This window comes from Papaver somniferum, chromosome 3, assembly GCF_003573695.1.
Source record: "Papaver somniferum cultivar HN1 chromosome 3, ASM357369v1, whole genome shotgun sequence".
NCBI classification, from domain to species: Eukaryota; Viridiplantae; Streptophyta; class Magnoliopsida; order Ranunculales; family Papaveraceae; genus Papaver; species Papaver somniferum.
Window position 1 is genome coordinate 142,034,312 of NC_039360.1, and position 25,917 is coordinate 142,060,228.

The following is a 25,917-nucleotide window of genomic DNA, read 5'->3' on the forward strand; positions in this document are numbered from 1 at the left end:
AGACAGAAGTCCATGGTTTCCTCTCCTGAGGAAAATGGTGGAAAAATTATTGTTCACCACAGCACAAATTAATTGTGTTGATTGGTAAATCTTGTCTCATGTGCCTAATCAAAAGATACAAGATCATGAACGCACAGGCTTTAGGAAAGGGTGTTTTCTTAGGTTTGTTGTTTTATGTCTATCAATTAAAAGAAAGGGTTATTATCGACAATCTACTCTTTATAGGGTTTAGAATTGAACGACCACGAACCTATTTTTAGGTTTCGAACCCTACATTCCTTTTTCCTTCTTGACTTTCTGAATATCTCAAGACTGCTTAATGAGATTGTGAATTCCATCCACAAAAATCAGTTGGTTATAACTGTTCTCAAAGCATTGTGTCTATGGAGAGAAAAGATGTCAACGTGATTGCTAAGTCATCAATCAAGGAAAAAGAAAAATCTCCTGGTTCTAGGTCTTTAAAAAGAAAAAGAACAAGAAAGCCAAAGGATGTACCTTCTAACTTTCAGAAGTATTCCAATGTTCTTGATGAGTTGAAGGAAGTAAGAAAGGAGATTCGTGAAATAAAGGCTTTTGTTTCAAAATCTTTGGAGATTCAGAGAGCCTTGGTTCGACATAATCAGACAAACAGTTCGTTGATATAGACTCCTATCTTCGCGAACCGTATGTTCCCATGGTTGTTGACGACAAGGAGTTTGGGAATGATGCTGAATATCTCAAAGACATTATTGCCTAGGAAGTCTTCTTTTTGGATTAATTGGAAGAATAACTAGTGCTTTGAATAGCGATGATTGTGACTACACATAGCTATTTTGTTTCATCTTCTTATGTTTATTTTTTAGGTTTTGGTTTAAAAATTCTAAAAATATTATGAGGATGATTATTATTGCAGTATTTTATTGGTTTCATATATTGCAATATTGTTTATGGGATATGTATTGTTTGCGTCCGTGAACTTGAAGGTCCCATATTGTTGTCAAAAGTAAAGTCGTTTATGATCAATATTCGTATGGGTTTAAGGACGAATCGACTTTTGACATTTACAAACGTTAAGCCTATGCAATCATGTATTTGATGGAAAATAGGATGTGATCGTTTGTTTTTCAAGGATAAAGTCTATTATGTCACTTTGTGATGCAAAGATAGAATTGATCCTAGTGTATCCACGGTTTTGGTCTTCATTGATCTACCTTATGAAAAACCGTGAAGATTCCGTTATGTGTCTTATGTCGAGCACCTTACAACTAAGTCGATTAATATTGGCTTTGTTGGTTGTTCCATGAGATGCTAAACGTTGAGCATTTGAAACTAAATTAATCGACTCGTTTGGTTATTTAGTTTTATACTCCATAAGTCTTCTTTTCTTTTTACTTATGTTGAGTACATGTTCGGTTAAGGTTGTCATCTCTTTGATAACTTAATCGGGGTTCCGTAAGTTCTCTTGTGTTGAGCCCAAAATAATTAAATTGATTACTTCGGTGATTAGTTTGGTTATTCGTATTCCAATTAGATTAATTATAGGTTCTCTTGTAATTAATCTAGTTGAGCTTTCATATATTCCACAATTCATTGTGCTGAGTATATGAATGACTACAATATCATGTCTTATTGGTTAATGTAGTCTTGAATATTCCGTAAGGTTTTCCTTATGTCGAGTATCCTCATATTCCGTAAGGTCTTCCTTCTGTCGAGTATTGTAATATTCCGTAAGGTCTTCCTATGTAGAGTATCCTAATATTCCGTAAGGTTTTCCTTATGTTGAGTATTTGAACGATTAAGTTAGCCACCTCCATATGATTAACTTAGTTGTAGCTTGTCGCTCCGTAGGTTTACTTATGTTGAGCACATTCAATTAAATTGATCACTTCTGTGGTTTTGATTTAATTGCATATTCAATTAAAACATTCATGGGTTTTCTTGTGAGTATTTTGGTTAAATTTTGGATATAGAAAAACGTTTGCGTGGTTTTTGGTATCCAATTAAAAATCCTTCTTTTCTCTTGAAATTAAGGTTGCTCTTGTTGTTCTCTCGGGAATGACATCAAATGGGGGAGAGTTTTTTTGAACTTATGATTAATGGTAATATCTTGCGGGGTGTGCGGATGTGGAATTTTATAGGGGTTATCTTGTATCTTAAAATTCCTTGATGAATGCTGATAGCTTCAGCAATAAGATTGCATCTAAATTAAGATATTGTATGTCTCTCGTGGAAATTTCATTATGAACCCACTCTTTACCTTTGCCAATTTTATTGACAAAAAGGGGGAGAATATTGTAGTTCACACTACATAATACATATGGTTTTCGGATCATTGTGTAAGGGGAGTGGTTTCCATGATCGAGATAGAATATCGACTAAGGGGGAGTGATATATATCACCATAGTATTATTGTTAAAGTCGTGATGCAATTGGACTTTGATATTCATAACAGTACTATGACACTGTTTAATAATGATCGAGAATCTCGATTTCTCTCGTTATTTATGCTATGGATCTTCAACAACGGTGATACTTAAATTACAACCTTTGGGATCATTGGAGTACTTGGAAGGACGAAGATTTCAAAGAACGTTGAATATTAGACTATGGAATAGGAGCCACTAAAGTTTATCTTTTTTGTATTCCATATGTATTAATAGTTTTGTCACTAAAATTGACAAAGGGGGAGATTGTTAGAGCATAGCTCGGTCGACCTCGCATGTGTTGCTATATCAAGCATGTTTGTCAATGTTACTGATCAAAACTATAAGTATTGATTTCTAGCCTATTAGCTAAGTCTCGGACTAGGATAGGAAAAGTGTAGTTGAGCTCAAGAACTTCATGGCTATTCAACGACAACGGCGAAGATCTACACAAGGAACCGTGGAACTTCATCAACAAAAAGGTATGTGAATACTTGAACTTATCTATCACTCAAAAGTCTATCTATTCTATCTCCTGCTTCTTATGAGACAAAAGTCGTATGCTATATAGACTAGATCATACACATGTGACATTTAGAGATGAGTATTCAGTGCTTATCTTTTACTCGAAATCATGTGTTGGTAAAGCGTTTCGCTTTGTTCAGGTTTATCTTCACCTAGTGAGGAAAGTCATGAAAAATTTCAATCACTTTTGAGAATTTCTCTGACGTGAATCGGTCTGTGAATAACGGCTACATAGCGTCCTCTGAGAATGTCTCAATGATTGAAATGAGAGTTTAGATTACATATCCATGTATTCCTTGAACCGAAGTTCTTTGAACTTTGTTGAGCAAGAGAAATCGGTAGGATTGTGGAATTGGCTTGCCAAGTCCGCGAACCCAGTCTGCGAACTGACGGAAACTCTCTTCCCGAGAATTTTTGCTGGGATTTCCAATATAACTCGTTTGATGCTAAGTCCGTGAACTCAGTCCGCGAACTGGCGGAACTTCTCTTCCCGAGAAATGCTACTGAGTTTGGAAAACTCAACCCGATTGATTAAGTCCGCGAACTTGTTTGTGTACTTAATAGGTTATGATCTAAATATGTGCTCTGAACATGTATCATTAAATTACTAAGGAATGCTTTATGCAAATCGTGGATATAATGTTCATTGAACCGATTCAATCGAATCGTAATCATCTTTGATTCAATTGTGTCTTGTGTTTTACATAAGATCTCATAGCAATTGAACAACTCTTAACTAGTTCGTTTGAAGTCATTGGAACTAGTTATGGTGAAGAAGAACCAGGTTAATATGAGATGCTCATATGGTTAACCTTTTGGTGACTGTATTGAACCAACATACGCGTACACGTTTGAGCTTGTGTTTCACACACCAAAGTTCACGTTTACCATGTGTGTATGACAAGCTTTATTTTGATCTAAAAGTTGAGAAATACTAGCTTGAATCTAAATCAGATTTCATCTAACGGTGAATAAGGTTTGCTTAATACCTAAGGCAAAACCCTGATTTGAAAGGCTATATATATAGGACTTCTAGCTAGAGCAAAACTTAATCCCCACACGTATGTGTGATACTAGTGCGCTCGCTAAAGTCGATCTCCATTAACCCTTGAGTTTCTTTTTCAAATTCGGGTTAACGACTTAAAGACTTCATTGGGATTGTGAAGCCAGACCGATACTACTTTTATCGTAGCTGTGTGATCTAATATTGCATTTTCTATCGTACGAGTACAATCGATTGATTGGCTTGAGATCGTGAGAGTTCTCCGATAGGCAAGATAAAGAAGTCACGAACATCTTCGTCTCACTGTTCGTGATTCCTTGATAATCCGCTTGTGTATTCAAGAAGGACTGTTAAGAGGTAATCAATTAATCTAGGATGTTCTTCGGGAATATAAGACCGGATTGATTGATTGGTTCCTGATTACCTTGGTTATTATCAGAAAACGGAACAAAACCTAGGGTTTATCCGTGGGAGACAGATTTATCCTATTGATAGACTTTTCTGTGTGAGACAGATTTGTTTATTATCAAAGCCTGCGATTTTGGGTCGTAGCAACTCTTTGTTGTGGGTGAGATCAGCAAAGGAAATCAAGTACGTAGCATCCTGCTGGGATCAGAGGTGTAGGAGTACAACTGTACCTTGTATCAGTGGGAGATTGGTAGGGGTTCAACTATAGATCAGTCCGAAGTTAGTTTGAAGTAGGCTAGTGTCTATAGCAGCTTAATACAGTGTGTATTCAATCCGGACTAGGTCCCGGTTTTTTTTTGCATTTGCGGTTTCCTCGTTAACAAAATTTCCGGTTTCTGTGTTATTTCTTTTCCGCATTATATTTTATATAATTGAAATAATACAGGTTGTGCGTTAAAGTTTAATCGATTAGATATCCAACCTTGTGGTTGTTGATTTCATTGATTAACACTCGGACATTGGTCTTTGGTACCGTCCAAGTTATCTCTATTTGATAAAGACTCGCTATTGATTTTAGCTTGAGTAAAAATCAAATTAAGAGATTGAGATATTAACTCCTTGAGATACTTTTTATCCAGATTGAGTCTGATTGTCTAGTTGATTCTCTAGAAAAGTATTTCGGAGTTAGTCCATACATATTGCTAATCGAATTATTGGGTGGTGTTGTTAGACCCCCGCTTTTTCACTTTGTATACCGCGGAAGAAGATATTGCTATATATAATAAATGCTTGGGTAGATGTTGTTACTCTCCTGGAGGTTCATTGTCATTTGGTGCCGGCTAATAGAGTTTGGAGATGGGTTTTCGATAACTATATAGATGTATTTATAAACATTCATCGAAGATTAGAAGCAAATATAAAGAGTAGGGTTGGTGTAATTAAAAAAAAGGAGTGAGCCAATACATATGCATCCAAAAAAAATATTTATGAGCAACATAATAGATCTCCTTTATTGACCGTTAAAAGACTTGTAAGCCTATCTTGTGCATCTAGCCACTTCTTAACCGTTTTCGTTTCTTTACTTACTTAAATATTTTTTGATTATAGGAAACTCTTGCGACTATTATGTATGCTAGGTATATTATGAGAGAGTTCAAGTATTACGAATGCTACGTCATCTTGAAAAATACATTTCCGAAATTAATCGTGGTACAACCACCACAGAGTCCGCCTAAAAATGGTGATGAAGATTAATACTACTACAAATGCGAAATAAGTTTTGTGGTTACATCTCTGGCAAACCCTCCCGAGACTACACTCGACCGTTAGGGACACCGACCAGTTTAAAGGCTTGCTGCATCGGCTAAGTGCAGTCGTGTTGGCTGCGATAGTGAACTAGAGATAGTTTTATGTAATTTTGATGTATTGTACTACGTAATTAAGGTATCTGAATAAAATGATCTTATTTATGCATCTTTCTCACTTATCGACTGACATTATACATCACCGATTAAATTTGGCCACACAACATCCATATCACTCAACACAAGATTGGTTTAGTAACATGGTGTAACAGGAGTCTCTGGCATTTACAATTTTCAATAAACATCAATGGACCATGACAATGAGTTTTCAATACACGTCCCAGTGAGTTGTCCACCAGTAGCAGTGATACTTCAAATCACTTCGATGTCATTGCACAGTCTATAGATAGTCAGTGATTTACGCATCAGTGCTTTTGCTTTATAATCAATCACGTGGAGTAAAATAGAAAATCTAATTTTCAGTTAGTTTTGAAATGTGGATGGTTGGCTATAAATAGGCATAAAATTGGAACTCATACACACACCCTAGTTTCTAAAAGAAAATAGATACTTGTACAAGCATTCTCCTTTTTTTATTATCTTTCTAACTTATTTTTTAGGTTCAAACATGGTTAGGTTCTCTCCGGGGGAAGATGAGGCTCTTACTAGGGCCTATTGTTCTGTTGCAAATCGTGAAAATCAACAAAGAAACCAATAAAGTGGAGTATTTTGGGAGAAGGCTGTGAGAGAGTTTACCGACATAATTGGAAATATTAATGGACGGTGTAAGAAAACATTATCAACTCGTGTGTCCACAATTAAAAAGGAGGTGAAAATATTCATAGCACTACAAATACCACTATATCGTAATGTTCTTGCTGAATGGAATGAAATGACAATTGTAAGTATATCGTTTATAAAAGAGAATTACCCTATAAAAAATTGTATGTTGATATGTGTGTATTTATTGCAGGAGGGTCATGCGAGGGAGTTATACTTGGAACAAAAAGGAACACAATTTAAGTTCTATAATTCCTACCTTAGTTTGAGGCATCATTTTACTAATATGAACCCACAACTATTAGCACTTGAGAACCCTGATGTCGGTGAAGACTAATTCCGATAATTAATTGGTTTTGTGGGAAAACCACTATGAAAAACCCTCACGAGACTATAACTCGTCTGTTCACTTAACGGTTTAAAGGCTTACTGCACATGCTAAGTGTAGTCGCGTTGCCTGCGACAGTGAGTTAGGTTTAAGTTTAATTTTTATGAATATGTATTAAGTGTACTACATTGTTAACATATCTAAATAAAAATCACTTCTAACGATGCCTCTTTATGCAGACCCCCCTGATTAATTTTCAGTTTTCAAATATCGTGTTGTCAAGTCTAGTCTAGTCTATCGATGTCTCGAACAAGTGGATGATAAATCTTATGATGAAATTATTATTTTTTATCTACACTGAACACTAGTGTTTTTTGGAATCTTCATCATTGTTTACATTTACCTTACTTTTTTTTGTTATATAAAAACCCAAACTCGTCGACAATGAGAATCGCAATTGCTTCAAATAACAAATAATATAAAAATAAGATATTTTTTTTAAACAAATATTTTCGGCTAACTAATACCATATTCATCATCAACATATGGCTGATGCTGACCCTTGGGAAGGTTTTGATGAAGACGAGCTTGCAGCGGTGTAATATAGTTATCCGGAGGTCAGTCATCAATGTTCAATCGAGTTCTCAACAAACACACCGGTTGTGGGTAACACATAGAATCCATATGATAACCATAATAAATCGGTAGTCGTTGACCTCACCCCCTGTCTAATAGTAAAACAAACAGAGCGTTTCATCCCTAACTCCCGTGGTGCCTCAAGTAGCCGGAAAAAATCCTGGTCCGGCCGGAGAGTACCGAGACTTAGAAGATCTTAGACACAGAAGGAGAGTAATGGGAGAGGAAGATGTATCTACACAAGTCCTATAACAATTGGCGAGGGATGAAATTGGAGGTGTTAACGATATTCATTTCCAATAACCCTTAGTTTCTTGCACGACAATTTTACGCAGAGGGGAGAACTGCATCGGGATCTATAAAACCAATCAACCAAAGAATCGACCGGTTGGTTGTACTGGTCGAGGAGCAAAGACAATATCTTGATGACTTCGCATTGAAAGTAAAGGTGATTCTCCACTTTTGTTGGGTTATCTATTTAGTAAATCGGCAAAATTTTGTGATTAATTGATTAAACCTTACTAATTGTTAGATTTTCTATATTCTTACAGGATCCTAGTGGTAAAATTCCAGCAAACGTCCATCGCAAAGTGGTTCAAAATCCTGAGTATGGAAAGCAAATAAGGGTAGGAGAAGTATTAGTTTTTAAGAAAGTGGTAATATTTTCTCCCGGAAGGAATTTTTTTTACATAAAAATAACGCTCCCCAATATCGAAAAGGTTTGTTTCAAATATTTGATCAAATTTGATTGCAAAAACATATACGAAAATAATTTATTAACTTGATGTTTGTTCTACAGGTGATCCCTTCGGATTGTAATCTTGTTGCGATGGCTCACCATTGTTAGCAACGTTTTAATTTAAGTGTACTACATTGTTAAAGTGTCTGAATAAAATGAACTTATTTATTTAAGCATCTTTGTCACTTGTATTTACAACAATTGATTTTAATCCGACATATCGACTAAAACATACAATCACATTGAACATTACCTTCGTTCGAACTAAAACATACAACCACACTAAACACCATAATCATCGGTACATTATTAGGAATGAGCGCGCTCATAAAAAATCAAAAGATAAAAAATACAGTACCAAATCATTAAATCTATGTCAATTTCACATGACTCGCGGTTACACTTAGTCCGTATAACAAGCCTTTAAACCATTAAGCGACCCTGGAGGACGAGTTTAGTTTCGTGAGGGTTTTCAGTTAGATGTACCCACAAAATTGGTAATGTAGTAAAACAAATATATAATTTTCATCTCAATCCATGGTAATATTATTACTAATCTCTGAATCGTATTCCGTCTGATGCGCTTTTAGAATTTGAAAAACTGCTTCGTGTCTCCATCTTTTTCCATTACTTTGTTTGTCTTCATACTTAAGATGACCTTCACAGTACTGGAGACAGATTCATAAAAGGAGTTAATAAAGTACAGGAAACAATACTTTCAAAATTCATACAATATAGGAAACAATTATTATAGTAAACTCACCGCATCTTCAGGGTTCCACCAAGCTGGCATTTTATAAAGTATGCTCTTATGCAACCAACATATCTCAAAACTTCTTGTTTTAAGTAGGAGACTCTATGTTGTAAAGCCGTCATATATCTAATATTCTCCCTCACATCCCCAATTTGGTTATGTATTCAGTTTGAACATGGGACCAAAAATTGCTACTGTTAAGATTTATACCTATTGGGTCGCTGCTAACTAAACAATAAGCACTAATTAGAGCCACATCCTCTTCACGTGAAAATTTAGACATTTTTTGTAACCGCAGGAAGCCACATAAATGAGAAATATAAATTAGCAAAACAGGAAACTAATACTGTAAACTAAACAGGTGTGTGTTTGAGTTATGTTGTGTTTGCTTTTGGATTTCACAAGTTCGGTTTATATAATTTCTAAAAATCAAACCCTTCCACACATACCGAAGTAGTTCTGATCAAGATAAGAAAAATAATGCTAGTGTCGTTCCTTACAAACTTAACTTTTTTGCTTGATGTGTGACAAGGCAATGACACACACACCACTCTAAATAATAAATGGAATCAAAGTTTTAAGATCTTATTATTACATTAAGGGAAAAATTTGTCACCGAAAGCCTGCAAATATAAAAAAAGTTTTGGAATCTCGAAAAAGTATAGGATGAAACTGTTTTCAAATAGATGTTAACTTTTCACAATCGTCCTTACTTTTTTACGAATCTGGTTTCATGTTCACAATCGTCCTTACATTTTTACAAAAGCCACTAACTGTTTAAAGAGACACCTACTATTTGAATCTCATCAATGACATTTAATTATCAAGAGATAGTCATTGATTCATGCAGTTGGAAAATGTAGCTTTAAACAAAACGTGGTGTGAATTAAGCTTTGTCAGAAACCTAAGTCTACCCAAACAACATCTAATATGATAATCATTACTTTGGATCGTTAATTCAAACTAAAACATACAACCTCATATAAAACATTACACCATAAACTTACACACCATAAACACTATATAAACATTACATCATAAACTAGTCTTGGACTAACTAAAACACAAGATTAAACATTACATAAACACAAAATAACACACCAGAAATTATTGAGCAACATAAAATAGACTTAGCCATCTCATTCCACCAACTGACACCCATGACATTTCCAGAAATGTTCACCAAAGGTGTTCTTATCTTTAGAACGATGTAGTTTCATAACAAAATTACAATCAGGAATTGGGCATGGCGCCACCTTTTCGTAATCAACCTTAATTATCCCTTTGTCTTTGAAGTTTTTGCAGAGTTCATTTACCTTTCTATCATCTTTGACCTTGATTGCATCTTCCAACCACTGTGCTTTTTCACGACAATTCTCGAATTGGCAACGGAAGTACCTACTTTGTCACGGTTCCATTTCGAGTAACATTTTGATGCCCGTACAACCTCTCTGTGGGCACTTGGAATACATACAAGGGCATTGCATGGAGGAATGGTCATCAAGAATACATAGTGGACAAATTTGGTTTGCTTCCACACATACTATCTGTTTTCCTTTTTGACTAGAATTCATTTATGACTGTGTATATTTCAAGAATGGTTTTATGCTTCACAGTGTGTTTCTTTGAATGGTTAATGTATTGTATTTGTAGGAAAAAAAGATCTTTATTTATAATAGAATTACCCCTTTTTCATCTTATCTTTACAGTGTGTTGATAAGGATAAAGAGATATCTATCTGAATGAGATATCAATAACAGTCTATTGATGAACCGGTGATAAGAATCTGAAGGCTAACAAAAACAGATATCCCAGGCTTAACATGCACTTTCTATAAACAATGTGAGTTAAGTCGTCTGAGTGTAAACAAGTTATAGGTTTAAAAAAGGTAAATGCACTTTCTATGAAAAATATGAGTCGTCTGTGATCCCAATGCACCTTAGACATGTAGATCCAACAAAAAAAAATTATACTCCAACAAATCTCGGAACATCGAAAGTGTAAAAATATTTGGTAAACCAACACTAAAACTGAAAATGAGTGTAAATGAAAAAAGGTCAAGGAACATGTATCTATTAGCCGTTCTAAGAAACCCTAAAACGAATAACAACTAGGTGTTATTAAGTAACGGACAATCGTTCCCCGGTTTTTTGGTGTAGAACGATTAATGGTATTCCGTTTTTCACTTTTTTAGAACGGCTAACCATTAGCCGTATCCAGTGTCTTCCCGCTAGGATTCCCGCATACTAGGGAAGGCTAGCGGGAAGAGGGGTTTTAGGTGACGGTTTTTTCCTTTAGGAAGACCTTGGGCATCTCCATAAGTCCCAGTTTTAGAACATGGGTGAGCAACAAGGTGGCTTCAAAGCCCAATATTGCTTTTTTTTTAGGAACGATTTTTTGGGAACTAATCTTTTTTTGGAGGGGACCATCATTTTATTTTTATTAAGTTATTTGAAGTAATCTGAGGACACCCCTTATCCATATTTTATTTTAATACCAAAACTACCCTCCTAATTATTTTTGTGTAATGATTAGTTAGTGTGATTAACCATTGATTAAGGTTAAATTAATGGATGATTTTTTTAGAAAGAGGTAGAATTATTAAGTGATTAAAGCAGTACAAGAAGAAGATGGAGAAAAAAAATTTTGAGATGGGTGAATATGGAGAAAAAACATCGTTTGGGTACCGAGATATGCTTGTAACTTAGTTAATGTTGCTATAAATGGCCTAAAATTTCTTCAAAACAAAAATTATAACAAAAAATTTCAACTAGGTCAACACAATTCGGTCATGTTATACAAAGAACATGTAACCGAACTTTCTGCAAATGCAGTTCAGTTAATAAATCCAAAATACACAAGTAACTGAACCAGGGCTTTGATGGAGTTTTTGTTTGTTCGTTGCTGGCTGACGAAAAATCAAATGTAACCGAACTATTATGCTTGATTTTCCAGAGTTTTGTTCGGTTCAGTCGACTCGAACACATTATAACCGAACTTTAAACAACGGAGTTCGGTAGGTTCACAACGTTTATTAAACATTGTCGAACTCTTTGTTTGGTTAGCATAAAAAATTGCGACTTAACCGAACTCATTATATAGGTTTTCAGAGTAAAGCTCGGTTAGGAATTTTTGTTTTTGCGATTAAACCAAACTCAATATTTGGCTATACAGAGAAGATTTCGGTTTTGAATTTTTTTTTTTGCAACTCAACCGAACTCAGGCTTTTGGTTAGGAACAAAAAAACATTCTTAGCCAAAGTGTTCTTCGTGTTCTTCATCTTTAAAACTTCGGTTGTAAAAAAAGGGGCTTTTTCAAAATTATCCTAACCGAACTTACTACTGTAACCTCCATATTCAACCTATTTTGATGGCTATTGCTCAAAATTTCAATCAAAAACGAATTAGAAATAATGGGTTTGTGGGAAAATACTTATGGACGGGTTCGTTTACAAAAGATTGATTAATCGACGATGAAAATTCTGACGACGATGAAAATTTGATGATTTTGATTAGATTTGTATATGATCAGGTTTAGATGATCATAAATTGATTAAGAAGAGAAGAAGAAAATTTGTTGAATAGAGGAAGAAGAAGTTGTAGATTAGTTATAATTTTAATTAGGTTAAAGAGTAAACTAATCATCTCCACCTTATAGGACACCCCTTATAACTATATGGAAGGTGGCATAATCAAATCATGGTCCCCCCAAAAAAACTGTGGTGCCCAAAAAAATCGTTTTTTTGTAGGTGCAAAATAGCCTCTAAAATGAGCCTGGCCAAATTGGGGTTTACTCCACTTAATTTGGGCCTATCAAATTTCCCTTCCCCACTCCACCAAATTGCTATGGGCTACCAAACTTCTCAAAAATCCTAATTTACCCCCACATTATTTCCTAAAACAATCTCATATAAATATTAATCTTTCCATTTTCAGTAAATCCAAAAACATAAAAAACTAACCTAAAAAACTTTCTATTTTCATCATAATCTTTCCAAATTCTCAAAACCCTAATCAATTTTTTTTCATCCTCTTCTCCAAGATCTTCGATCCAACCAAGAAAAAGGTAAATCTCCATCAACCCATTCGATGATTCGCATTTCTTCATTGATTTACATGTTTAAATCTTCGATTTTCGTCCATCAAAATCTCTGATTACCGATTCTGGGTTTTGTTCTTCGGCCATGAAGAGCATGTAGAGTAATCGGTTTATATGATGATTAACATCAATCGATTCTAGGTTTAAAAAAGAAATATGAAAATACATCACCAGAATCAGTTTATAAGTGCTTTATAGTAACCCGATTCTGGATTCAATTTTTTTTAAACTATGCGATCCTATAATCGGGTTTTATGTGCTTGTTAATTTACCGATTAAGATTGTATCTTCAGATTCCGTTCCACAATCGGTATTTATATATGTATCACATAAAACGATTGTTTGTGTTTGACATTCCTGTGTGTTTTGTTGTTGAGAATCAGATTACATATGTTTGGTTATGTACCAATTGTTAACTTGAATTCTGTTTATTTTTTATTTTTTTTTATGTAGATATGGACTTCGGACACCTAGCGTCTTACACTCGAAGCTCACCTTAGAGGATATTCATAGGGAACCATAACGAGTGCCAGAAACAAGCCTCTATAAGTTTGCTTATAGGGGTGAGATCCGTCTTGAACAAGCCCTCGCATTGATTGACAAGATTGCACTGGAGGAGCTTCATGAGGTCATGAGGTTCACTAGGATGAGGAGAAATATGATTTCAGCTGAGAGGGATCGCCATGGATTTATATAAGGTTTACGGGAAGAAATGGCTCAATTTAAAGCCATGGATGAAGCATAAGATGTTGTTATTGTTGCTCAAAATGCTCCTGTTGATGATGCTGCTGCTGCTCAAAATGCTCTTGGTGCTGCTACTCCTGATGCTGGTGCTCCATGATTTTAGTTTAAGTTTTTAAGCCTTTGGATGTTTAAGTTTTTAAGACTTGGTTGTTTAAGTTTTTGGTTTTTAAAACTTTAGACTTTGGATGGTTAAGTTTTATATTTTGGATGATCATGGTATTGAACTTAATGCAATTCAAGTTTTAATTATAATTATGTGTATCAAACAAGTTTATGCATGCTCAACAATTCTGATGCCAGAACACATGCCCACAATCGGTCTACTCGATATGTCCATATAATCCGATTGTTGAGGTCCATCAGAAAATCGGTTTATGTGTGGGGTAAATATAATCTGACTCGTCATGCCTTAGAAATATGGTTTTTACTGTATGTTTTTCAAGCCACAATCGGATCACATATGCATCTAAATAAACCGATTAATGTCTGTGAAAATTCAAATTTTTACATGTTTGTAATCGGTTTATGTTGGTCACAAGAAAGACCGACTCCTGGTGGCTCAAAAACATAATCGGATTCTACAGACCTTCGAGAAGACCGATTATTTCAAACTATTTCACTTTTTCCGATTATTTCAAACCCCATTTGGCTCAAAATTGCTCATTTTATTCCATCTCACTCCATATACTCCACAACTACTCATTTTATACCTCCACAATGGCATCATTTGATTCAAATGAAGATTTGACAATCACCAAAGCTTGGTACGCGGAAACTCGAGTTAGAAGGCAGTCCTCCGTTAGGGTAGATGCTGAAACCTTTTGGACAAAGGTGCATAAGAAATATAGGCACGAGTTTGGGAATCCTAGCGGAAGAAGTGTTCAACAAGTGCATGATAGGCACCTAGTCATCGAAAATGCGATACTTGCTTTTTTAGCTATCCAAAAACGATTTTTGAACGCTACCTACTTTAGCTACTCCATTGAAAAATTTGTAAGTATTCTTGTGGTTTATTATACGTGATCCATGTTGTTTGATCTTCCTACTAAACACCACTAACAAAGTAAGTTTGTGTTTTTGTAGCATGATGTCGTCAAAGCGCGCTACTTGAAGAAAAAGGGGGAAACATTCGCATTCGACGCAAGCTATCAATTCATTGTATCCAAAATCCCGGAGTATGCCTCGGACTTCATGTCGAGTGAATGAGACTCGGATTCCTCCAACGAAAATTGATGGTTTTAGAAGTTTTTTGTGTAGGTTTTGTGGGTAGATCTCTATGTAAACCCTCACGAGACTATAACTCGTCCTCTAGGGTCGCCTTGGGGTTTAAAGGCTTGATACGTGTGCTAAATGCATCCTACAATAATGAAATGAATGAAAGAAAAATTCTTGTGAAAGACAATAATCAGTTTATATATGTCAAGTAAAACAACGATTTGTATAACCGGATTATACATATGCCAACTTCAACTAATTGTTGAAGTCCCCTGTTAATTTTGGAACATCAATTCAGAATCGGTTTACAAGTGCATTAACGTAGACCGATTAAGGGTACTGTTTACGAAAAAAATCAAAAAATTTAAGTTGTTCGATGTTTTGAAGAACTCTTTAACATCAGTTGATCTAACATCTAAAATATAATTAACATCTAATACGATTAATTAGTGCTAATTAAACAAGAATAAATTAGGTACTTAAATAATTGTTGGATAAAGAGTGGTGTGAAAGTTATTTCTAATGACTTTTTTTTATCACTTTTTTTATCATTTAGTAGTGTACCAAATTAAGTGAGGTAGGCGTCAATTTAGCTGGGAAAATGAGCAAGGACATTTTTGCACATTTTTTTGCACCTCACTCCTAAAAACTGGTTCGGCCCCAGATCGATACACGAAATCCAATTTGTTATTGTAATCAGACGTGCTTCATGAGCCAAAGTTCCCCATTGCCCTGAATCTGCTATTTCGACCCGAAAGTTGCCAAGTAATCCAAAATCAGTCACCGGAACCCAAAATCTCTTTAATCCCTAAAGTTCGACAGTTTTCCTTCCTCACCCCTTGAAGGAATGACAAAAACCATTAAAACCTTGTTGAAATCACAATACTCTAATTAGGACTTCCTTCAAGTATACACCTAAATTTTAAAAACCTCCATCTCGATCTTTCCTCCTCTGTATAGAGAGAAAGGGAAGGGGGGAGAGGCCATGGCAAGGTTATCTACAATAAAGAAACCCTCTCAAAGATCAGAGCTTCTCAATAACTATAAAGTCTCAAAATCAACATTTGCTTTTGGTTTGTTAATCGCAGATTCTATACTTGTTTCTCTTATCATTGCTTATGTTCCTTGTAAGTGAAACCCCATCCGCAAATCTCTCATTCTTAGTCTCAGTTGAAATTTGAATCGTTTTCTAATATGAAGTTTTGTTTAATTTCAGATACAAAGATAGATTGGGATGCCTATATGTCACAGGTATGATAAAAACCGTATTTTTGTTTTTTATCATGTTTTGAATTTTGATTGATCAAAATGTGCTGAATTGGGTAATTAGGTGAGTGGGTTTCTTGAAGGAGAAAGAAATTACAGTGATTTGAAAGGAGATACTGGTCCATTGGTGTATCCAGCTGGTTTTCTGTATGTTTATACTGCTATTCAGTTCATTACTGGAGGGGAAGTATACCCAGCTCAGGTAATTGTTGAATGGATTCAGTGAGAAGCTATCTGATATATGTTGCTTAAACCTTAAAGTCTCATTGTATTGTATTGACTTGTTTTGTTACTTTATATTGCAGATTCTCTTTGGTGTTCTGTATATTGTGAACTTGGGAATCATTCTATATATCTACGTAAAGACTGATTTGGTATGTAAATTTCTTTCGCGCCTTCTGTATCGATAAATGTAGATGTCTAAATGGTCCTCTTTGCATACCTGCAAAGTATTTGATCCTGGATGATAGTATCCTTGTGATGGAGGTTAGCTATGAAAATAAAAATGCTATTCAACTCCCTCTTTTCGACCTCCCTATAATCTAAACCACACATACAGGTTTAGGTTCACATTCAGGTACGGGTGGTGTTCACCATTCTCCAGATGTGGGGTTTAGACTGTAGGGAGGTGGAAAAGAGGGAGTTGAATAGCACTGTCGCTATAAGAATGACAGGAGTTTTATTTGTTAGAACAACACCTTCTAGAATCAGTGACATAAATATTAGGCCAGTGACCGTTTGAGTATCTTTTTGGAGATTGGTATGTCCCACTTTATGTGTCCAAATCTACCAACTTTAGTTAGATGATATCGTAACTTTTGTTTGATGCTAATGCTGCTGTCATTTTTCTATATCGTAACTTTTGTATTTCCCTCGAACTCTGTTGCAGCTTCCTTGGTGGGCACTTACTTTGCTTTGCTTGTCGAAACGAGTCCATTCCATCTTTGTGCTTCGCCTCTTTAATGACTGTTTTGCGATGACCCTCCTTCATGCTGCAGTAGCATTAGTTCTTCACAAGAAATGGCATATTGGACTGATTATTTTCAGGTTTGTTATAGTACCCTTCTAGACCCTCTTGAGATGCAAAACCTTCTAGACCCTCTTGAGATGCAAAATAAACGTTGATTCGACTTCTTTCTATACAGTGGGGCTGTGTCAATAAAGATGAACGTTCTCCTTTATGCTCCTCCCCTGCTTCTACTCATGTTAAAGGTTAAGTTTTATTGGTTAATGTCACTCGAGAAGCTATTCGTTTTCGCATGCTTTAGATTTATGCAACTTATCATACTTCCTTGAACTTTTTTGTACAGAGTATGAACATTTGTGGAGTTGTAACTGCCTTGGCAGGTGCAGCAGTACTGCAGGTGTGTATGAATTATGCAGTAGTACAGATATGAAGTGTAAAGATCATCAATCAATTGACTTTTTTCTTCTCTACTTTGTGATCATTGTTCGACTGGCATGGATATCAATTCCCATATCCAAAAGTTATTTACATGTTCAATCTTCTAATGCAGATTCTACTGGGGTTGCCGTTTTTATTATCATTTCCAGTTGACTATATTTCAGGAGCCTTTAATCTTGGGCGTGTCTTCATCCACTACTGGTGCATCTTCCTCCGACTCAAAGCCTTTGCATAATGTTAAAATACTCATCAGTTGTCTTTTAAATTGCCCGCTTTGCCAATCATATTTTAAGTTCCTGAGTATCTTGTCTTTGTAGTTTGCACTCAACTCCTCACATTTTGCTCATACAGTAATTGTATGCTTCCAGGTCTGTGAATTTCAAATTTGTTCCTGAAAAAATCTTTGTATCGAAGGAGTTTGCAGTAAGTTTGCTGATCATTCACCTTCTACTCCTTGCTGTTTTTGCCCATCATGTATGGTGCAAGTAAGTACCTTTTAGACCTTTAGTTATTCATTTGTGTAATTTTCCTACATGTATCAGTAACCAAAACTGCAAAGAACCTTTACCTGACTAGTGACTAGTGTGATACACTAGATTAAATTAATTTTTTCCTATATCATTTTTAATATCTTCTTCTTCTTTTTTTTTAATGGTACTCGTGTGTTGACATGTTTTACAGGTATGAAGGAGGACTTCTCAATTTCCTGTCCTCTAGGTTTACCCTTACGAAAATGAAAACCAGTTTGTCAAGTTTAGTTTCTCTGAATCGGTTCCTAGATCAGAACTCAAGTTTTCAGAACATCAGAAATGAACGTAAGATTTGAAGTTAATGGGGATCGAAAAGAATTTACAACCCCATTCGATCTGTTTGTCGCTATATTTTACTCCTACTTAATGTTTCCTTGATTTGATCTCCTTTCAGATATTGCCACTACTATGTTTGTTGGGAACTTCGTCGGCATTATTTGTGCAAGATCCTTACATTACCAGTTCTATTCATGGTCAGTTCTTTTCGCAAACCTTTATGAGTAAATTTTAATGTGAGGCTATTATCATCAAGGAATATATTATCTCTGCAAATCTGCGGAGGCAGGATTTGACCCCCCATTCTAATTGACTCACACTTCTCAATCTATGAGCCTGTAATGTTTTTCATGGCAGCAACCCGTTGTAAGAAAAGTGATGGACATTTTCACCATCTTTCTTCTTGTCAAAGATAGTTTGGGGATAACAATATTCTACCCCTAATGAGAAATTTGCAATTGCAGGTACTTCTATACCTTACCATATCTCCTCTGGAGAACACCATTTCCGACATTGTTGAGGTATGTTATGCCGCTGCTTAATTGTTGTGTATTTACTTGATTACTTGTTCTTTCAGCATAATTTGTCTGAGTAGTACTAATATGATGCTCTGATGTTTTGCAGATTGTTATTGTTTGTAGGGGTGGAGGCTTGTTGGAATATATTTCCCTCAAACATATACTCGTCGTCTTTGCTCTTTTGTATCCATTTAGTTATACTTTGGGGTCTCTGGATTGCGCCGTCTGAACACCCCTACCAAGATATGAAGATTTCATCCGCAACACATAAAAAAACAAGATAGATGCCATAAAAAAGAAAGAAGGTTCTTTTCCTCGTAGGTTTTGCGGCTTTTGCCTTTTTCTTTTCCCATGGATCAGGTGTTTTATGTGTAGATTATTTTGCTAACTGCATTTAGTTCTTCTACTTCTTTGTGGGTAAAGAGACAATTGTAACTTACTAATCAACAGTGTGTAGTGGAGAAAAGAAGCGAATTTTCATAAATCGATATTTTGTGTGCAAAATATACTTTGCTTTATCCTTTATACCTTAAAACAGTTGTTGGTGGATACTGAAGTCAAAGTCAGGTATTGTAGGGAATTCTCAGCATTGGTCAAAAGCTTTGCCGCTGTTCTGTTGATACCGATCTGAAATCTACACCCAACACCCCCTTGTAATCGATAGTGGGTTGTAAATAATTATAAGAAGTTGGCCACTTGAATGCGCACGCTATTTATTTATGGGCACTTTGCCTTGTAGCAGAACCATATGCATTGAATCTTACTGAGCCTGAGAAACCTTGGTCTACTCAGAAAGAGGTTTACGTAAAATGGAGCTGCTCTACTAACATGATGGTACACCAACGCAATTCTCTTAGGTGAAAAGGACATTTAGATTTTAATAACGTTTAAATGGACAAAAATATAAAAATAGTCAGGATGTAAACAATTATTTTTTTTTTTTTTTTTATTTTCCGTGTAGCCACCGGTTTACTCCTCACTGAGCAAACATCCTACCAATTTTCAAATACTAGTTTTATTTTTTAATTTATATCAGGATGCATCCAGTTTCATCCTTGCTATTTTTTAAATTTAAGTCGGGATGAATCTAATTCCATCCTTACTATTTTTTTGGTGTCCATTTCACCCATACTAATTTTCACTCGTCCATTTGAACTATGTTTTAAAAATATTTGGACAAATAACCCATTTTCCGTTTTTAAATCTCTTGAAATCCAGTGTGAAGTACTAAATAAGTAGAAAGAAACTTGAAGTCTATAACTAAGAAACTTACAGCGATTCATCTTGATGAAAAAAGAGTTTGTCAAATCTAATTACAGTATTAATAAGTAAATATCAAAACGTCCAATACAAAATCTTCCCAGCACACTTGTAATCTTCCTCGTCGAGTTCATCTGCAAAAAGAAAGAAAAGAGCACCAAAAATCAGGATTTAGAATCATGACATCATTGATTTTTAAAAAGATCACTCAGAAAATAAAACAAAGAAAATCAACTCAGAAAATAAGACAAACGAGGAAAGACTTTGGAAAATGAAGCACCCTGGAGAAACTAATCTATATCGCCACGTTTCAAGGAAACAAATCGAGAATTATATAAATCATAGTTGCCGACCTACGGAGATGCAAAAAATAGTTCTATATTTCCGAACTCTGCCTGGCAGAGTTCTATTATGTAAAACATACATATGCCGTATAGTTGGTGATCGAGCTAAGAACTCTGAGGTGACCAGATGTAGCATTCTCGTCCTAGATTGGAACGATCAACAATACTATCACATACATACATTAACAGATATTAGATGTTCACAAGTTATCTCGTGAATGAAAAAACTAATACTATCACATACATTAACAGACATTAGATGTTCACAAGTCATAACAGTGACCACACATACACCCAAGGCTGATACATCATCAGATTCAGAAAATCTTGAAGCAGACCATACACCCCTTTATCATCAACACCATGTGAATACATTTATTCTAAATGACCTAGATCATAGTTGACTAGACGACCAAATTAATTCTATCAAAAAACTTAAGCAACTACTCATCAGCAGAATGACCCCACAACAGCTTCTTTGTTTTTCTTATCTTTTAAAATAGAACTTCTTAGCCTATTAATAAAAGAGAAGTGAACACAAAATCGAAATTGGATGAACTAGAAAATAAGTTACGACAGACTAACCTGGATGCCGTTTATTAGTTCTTGGGGAGCCTCAAGGTGCAATCCTACCTGATTAGTAATATAAAACTATAAGGTCACGGAGTTAAATAATTATGTAATAATAAAGTAAGAACTGGATAAAAAAAATTAAGAAAAAAAGAGAAGAAAACATCCACAGTACCTACTAGCTCAAAAAGATGGCAGTTGGACTTCCTGGTGAAGGTGGAGTTTGGCGTAACAAGTTTGCATGCTGTCCAGCTCTATTGATATCATCATCATTCAATGCATTCAACACTTGTACTTGCTCAAGACCCAAGTGTCTTTTGATTAGTTCCAGATTCTCCCTAAGGACCTCTATCTCACCAAATGGTAGCATCAAATCCAAGGCTTGAATCCCAACCGAAAGTGCCTCATCCTTCTTGAATTTCATAAACGGCATGCAAAGCTTTTGTACTTGCTTGAAATTTGCTTGTTGCCCAACACTACTCTGCTTCAAAGCTGATTGAATCTCTGAATCAGGTACGAATTGGCGCGCTTCGGTGTTAAAATTGGCTCGGAGAATATTTAAGCATTCAGCTTTCCATCCACCGTAATGCTCGTTGACATATATCAGCCCTATTGTGGGTTTGTTCTCTGTACTTGGAGGAGTAGCTGCTGACACCTTCTTATTAGGTTTTTTCGACCCTGATATTTGTTTCTCGAGCAACTTTCTCATAGTGGCTATTGTCTCTTGCAAATACATGTTGGCTCTCCTCAGAGTGAGATCAGGTCTGTCAGCCACGGGCCAACCTGCTTTTATAGCAAAGGTATCCTTCTTCAAGAGCTTTCTCCAAACGTATTCCGCATAGTGGGGACAAATTGGAGTAACTAACCGTGTTTGAACATCCATAAATCGCCATAACAGGTCACGGTTCATCCCACTGATTCCACAGGAAAATCTATATTCATCCCTAGCAGCTTGTAAGTCATAAAACCCTGTCTTTAGAGCATCCCGGAACATATATTCATTGAAGTTCTTCTCAGTCTCAGTGACGGCAATATTTATCTCATTAGAAAAAACCTTATCTGCATAAGTAGAGGGGGGACCTGATCTGAGTGAAGACTCAGATTCCAAAATTTCCTCCATCCATGAGATTTCTTTAGTGAGTCGCATAATCGCAGATGTCGAGGTGTCAAAGACGAAATTTGCGTCATCCATACCATCACCAGCATCAGCTAGAGCAAACCTTGTGGCATCAGCGGAAAAATCCTCAATTGACTGGCGAAGTGTCTTGAAATTTCCAGTCGACTTGGACATCTTCTCAGAGTTGAGCATAATATGGCCATTGCATCGAAAACCACGAGGCCAATGATGTTGTGGTAAAAGCGCTGTGTGGTTGTAGATAGTAAACGTCAGATGGTTCTGTATCAAATCCTTCCCAGAGACTCTAAGATCAAACGGGTACCAGTAAGAAAACTCTTGCTTCATCTTGTTGAGAACAGATTGAGAGATGGTTGATGATTTAGGGTACGGACCCTCACAGAAAACATAATTCCAAACCTCGTCTATCATCTGCTCCGGTTTCACCAAAGATGTATCTCTTCCATACATTTCCCCATTTTGTAACATATGGGCAATGGTGTAATATGCCATGTAAAGTGTGGAATCCGACAAGGACTCAACGAGGAACTGCTCGTCAAAAGGTATACGAGTCCCCAAGCCAAAAGAGCGTGAGCAACCCCACTTATTCAACCAGCTCAAGGTGTGGTCAAACCCATTGCGTGTCTCGTCATGGTAGAGTTTCATGTTGGACAAACATTCCTCAGCCATTTTCCTCCATTCTTCTTCACCATATGTGATGTACCATTGATCTGTAAGGGCCACAACACACTCATCACCTGATCTGGACATAACTTTCTTCTCTGGTTCACTGTAACTAACCGCCTGGCTATTTTCTAGAAGCTTGGTCCTAATTAATGGCTTCGCATCCTGGACCCTCATACCTGCGAATTCTCCAACAAGCATAGTTCCTTCTGTGAACCCTTTTAAATAAGTCAACCTCTTTGCTTCAGCAAGCTTCTCCTTCTCATTCTGGCTCTTGATCTTCAAATCCATGCATACCTTTTCAGCTGATTTGTCCCCAAACTCAGGGATGTTGATTATGGGTACAACCTCAAAGGGAAGTATCCACTCATCCTTCACACCAAATTTTGCTCTCAGAGCTGGTTTTGTTTTCAAATCATGCATAGTCATATAATCGTCAGGGGAATCACTTGGAACACTAGTGACGATCCCAGTACCCTTATCAGTTAGGACGTTCATCATTGGAAGTGTGTATATGATCTCATTAAAAGATAGAGGGGACCGTAGGGGCAAACCAATCAAATCTTGACCAATCAGATCAACCAAGCAAGTCGGCTTCTCTGTAACCTTAGAAAGGTTCTGATAGGCAAGGTTCAGGGCAGCCCTCTCAGTGACGACAAACACATCAGTGTAGTTGATTTCATAGGCTCCGTATTTTCCTTCAGCCAAAACCCAGGCATTCGTCTGCCCATACATGGTCTCGGGTCTCAATGTTGCAGCAGCCAAGAACACTCTCTTTCCTTCCAAAGCTCCCATTTTAGCAGGGAAAGGTGGAACCACCTCCATTTTAATCAAGGTATAATCTTGCGGCAGCACACCTTCACCTGATGCCCTATCATGATCAGCACATGGCTGTCCATCTAACGGAGAGTAGATGGCATACCTCAAATCCTTTACAATCTTCCCCATTTCCTTCAATTTCCCGATCTGCCACCTGACAAATGAATCATAATAAGGATTCATATCTGTTGTGATGAAGGATCGCCGCCAATCACAACCCAAGCCAAATGCCTTGAGGTCTTCTTTAGCAACAGGAGGGAAATAGATGAGCCAGTGAGATGGATCTTGGAACTTAGAGATTTCAGCATCTGAGAGTCCATACTCTTTCATAATCTCCCATTGGTACTTTTCACCACCCGATTTTGACGCAGCCTTGGATTTTTTGCTTTTGAATTTATCAGGTTCAGTTTTTCCACTTGTATCAACTTCTGGTTCTGGTACTTTGTTAATGATCTGGTCCTCTTTCGACGGGAATACAGGTGGATTTCCAAATCTTTCAATCTCCCGGGCCAATTTATCAGCGGAGGCCTTAATGGGCATTCCAGTACAGTGGAAACCAAAAGGCAAAAGTACATTGGCACCTCTCAATCTTTGATAAGCAGCAGCGAATTCGAGCTTTGACAATGAAAATGCATGACCCAGATGAAGTAATCCATTCATGTAGGGATAAGGGAAATTTCCAAAGAATTTTTCACCTAGTTTTGGAGGATTTTTACAAGATTCTGCTAGAAACACATCACTCTCATCCCACCAGGTTTGAACATCTCTCTCAATTCCCAATAACTTGTCTCTTCTAGCATAACTCTTTGCACCATCCGTCTCTTTATTCGCCATTTGACAAAAACTGTACACAATAACAACTGATTACAGTCAGCACACAAACAACAAGGAAAGGATCAACAAATAATAGGTTGAAGTGAACAATGCTAAAATAACCACAAAAAAATAAAAAATAAAATAACTAAGAGATGATGAACAGTTTACACATGCAAAAAAAGCAGGCTAAGAACCTGCTCCCACAAGTGTATGAACCGATAATTGAACTGTTCCGGAGTAATAAAATCAGAAGAAAAAAAAAATAACAAAGCAAACAAATCTTAATCAACTCCTACGGAATAGAATAAATAGACCTTCATTTGGCACTACCTTCATTTATATAGGGGCCTAAAGGTCTCATAGATACCCTGGGAAAGACCTGTTGAAACGAAACTTAGCCAGATAGCTTTTTAAGGCTTAATTTTTACAGCAATAGGAATTCGATGCACAGTACTTACAAGCCCAGATTAACCAAATCCTACAGGATCTACGACTGATCTAAATTTGTTTGATTTTTCTATTCGCTAGGCCAACAGATTTTACATAAATTTACTAAGGAGAAAAGAAAAAAAAAAAAGAAAAGAAATAAAACTCATCTCAGCAGTAATCAGCCTTGACCCAAGTACAACAACAAACACGACAAGTACAAACACAAGTAGAGAATGCTCGGATGTTCATTTAATTAGAGAAAGAGTTTTACAACTTTACCTTTCAATATGAGTTTACCCTAGGATTCTCTATGTACCAAGTAGCGCAATTTTATTTATAGACTAGAAGATCCTTCCTAGATTGGAAATTCTCACCATATTAGTACCACCCTAAGTTTTCTTGTTATGGAATGAAATACAGAAGACATACTTGGAGAGTAATTCTTACATGGACAAACCTAATTTGGTATTTTGACATGAAACGGCTCAAACACACATCAACGATGGCATAGACGCAATCAAACGAAAGTATAATTTTAGAAGATTTACCTGTGATTTGATGCTAGTCTGTGTAGGGCATTAATTGAAACCTTGAGATGTGGATTAGGTAGTCTTCTAAACAAGATGGGGATAATGGAAGCCAGTAGAGGTAGTAGTGAACAAAGAAAGAAGAGAAGAAGAAAACAAAATTTAGGGTTTAGTGTTAGCTGCGGTAACTTTCTCACAGGGAAGTTGGTGTATGTAACGGGGTCGTGGCTCGTGAGCCACTTTGGAGTTTGGGCTTTGCTTAATACACAGCTGAGCTTGTTAAGACTTTAAGTTGAAACCCGTTTTGAGGCATACTAAATAATGTCAAAATAGGGTCACTAAATAAAAAACAATGTCACCCTTTATCCATCTTTTTTAGATAATGACATAATTACTTTTACATATAATTAGTGTTAATGATTG

The 25,917-nt window shown here is 36.2% G+C and overlaps 2 protein-coding genes across 3 annotated transcripts; one reads left to right on the plus strand and one right to left on the minus strand.

Moving 5' to 3' along the window:
- The first annotated feature begins 15,611 nt into the window (after positions 1–15,611).
- Positions 15,612–19,466, plus strand: LOC113357561 (dol-P-Man:Man(5)GlcNAc(2)-PP-Dol alpha-1,3-mannosyltransferase). The gene is made up of 13 exons (XM_026601001.1): positions 15,612–16,063; positions 16,153–16,187; positions 16,267–16,404; positions 16,508–16,576; positions 17,092–17,249; positions 17,348–17,414; positions 17,513–17,566; positions 17,720–17,808; positions 17,976–18,092; positions 18,289–18,422; positions 18,532–18,610; positions 18,878–18,934; positions 19,038–19,466. The coding sequence occupies exons 1-13, from the start codon at positions 15,922–15,924 to the stop codon at positions 19,213–19,215; spliced, it is 1,317 nt and encodes a 438-aa protein (XP_026456786.1). The 5' UTR covers positions 15,612–15,921; the 3' UTR covers positions 19,216–19,466.
- A 657-nt stretch (positions 19,467–20,123) lies between these two features.
- Positions 20,124–25,693, minus strand: LOC113357562 (leucine--tRNA ligase, cytoplasmic-like). Of its 2 annotated transcripts, none has more exons than XR_003363691.1 (4): positions 25,516–25,692; positions 21,281–24,566; positions 21,121–21,168; positions 20,124–20,325 (listed from the first exon to the last, which is right to left on the minus strand). XR_003363691.1 is itself a non-coding variant. In XM_026601002.1 (4 exons), coding segments are annotated over exons 2-3 (3,273 nt in total). In that variant the 5' UTR covers positions 24,557–24,566; positions 25,516–25,693; the 3' UTR covers positions 20,157–20,325; positions 21,121–21,167. The 2 variants fall into 2 exon arrangements, 1 of the variants encoding a protein (XP_026456787.1); XM_026601002.1 differs by having other exon boundaries at positions 20,157–20,325; positions 21,285–24,566; positions 25,516–25,693.
- Positions 25,694–25,917: the final 224 nt, after the last annotated feature.

Excerpts from the sequence above, each read along its gene's own strand:
- LOC113357561 (XM_026601001.1), top strand. The coding sequence starts at position 15,922 with ATGGCAAGGTTATCTACAATAAAGAAACCCTCTCAAAGATCAGAGCTT. Across the intron at positions 16,405-16,507 it reads GGGAAGTATACCCAGCTCAG|ATTCTCTTTGGTGTTCTGTA; the intron begins GTAATTGTTGAA and ends TTTATATTGCAG. Across the intron at positions 18,093-18,288 it reads GCCCATCATGTATGGTGCAA|GTATGAAGGAGGACTTCTCA; the intron begins GTAAGTACCTTT and ends CATGTTTTACAG.
- LOC113357562 (XM_026601002.1), bottom strand. The coding sequence starts at position 24,556 with ATGGCGAATAAAGAGACGGATGGTGCAAAGAGTTATGCTAGAAGAGAC.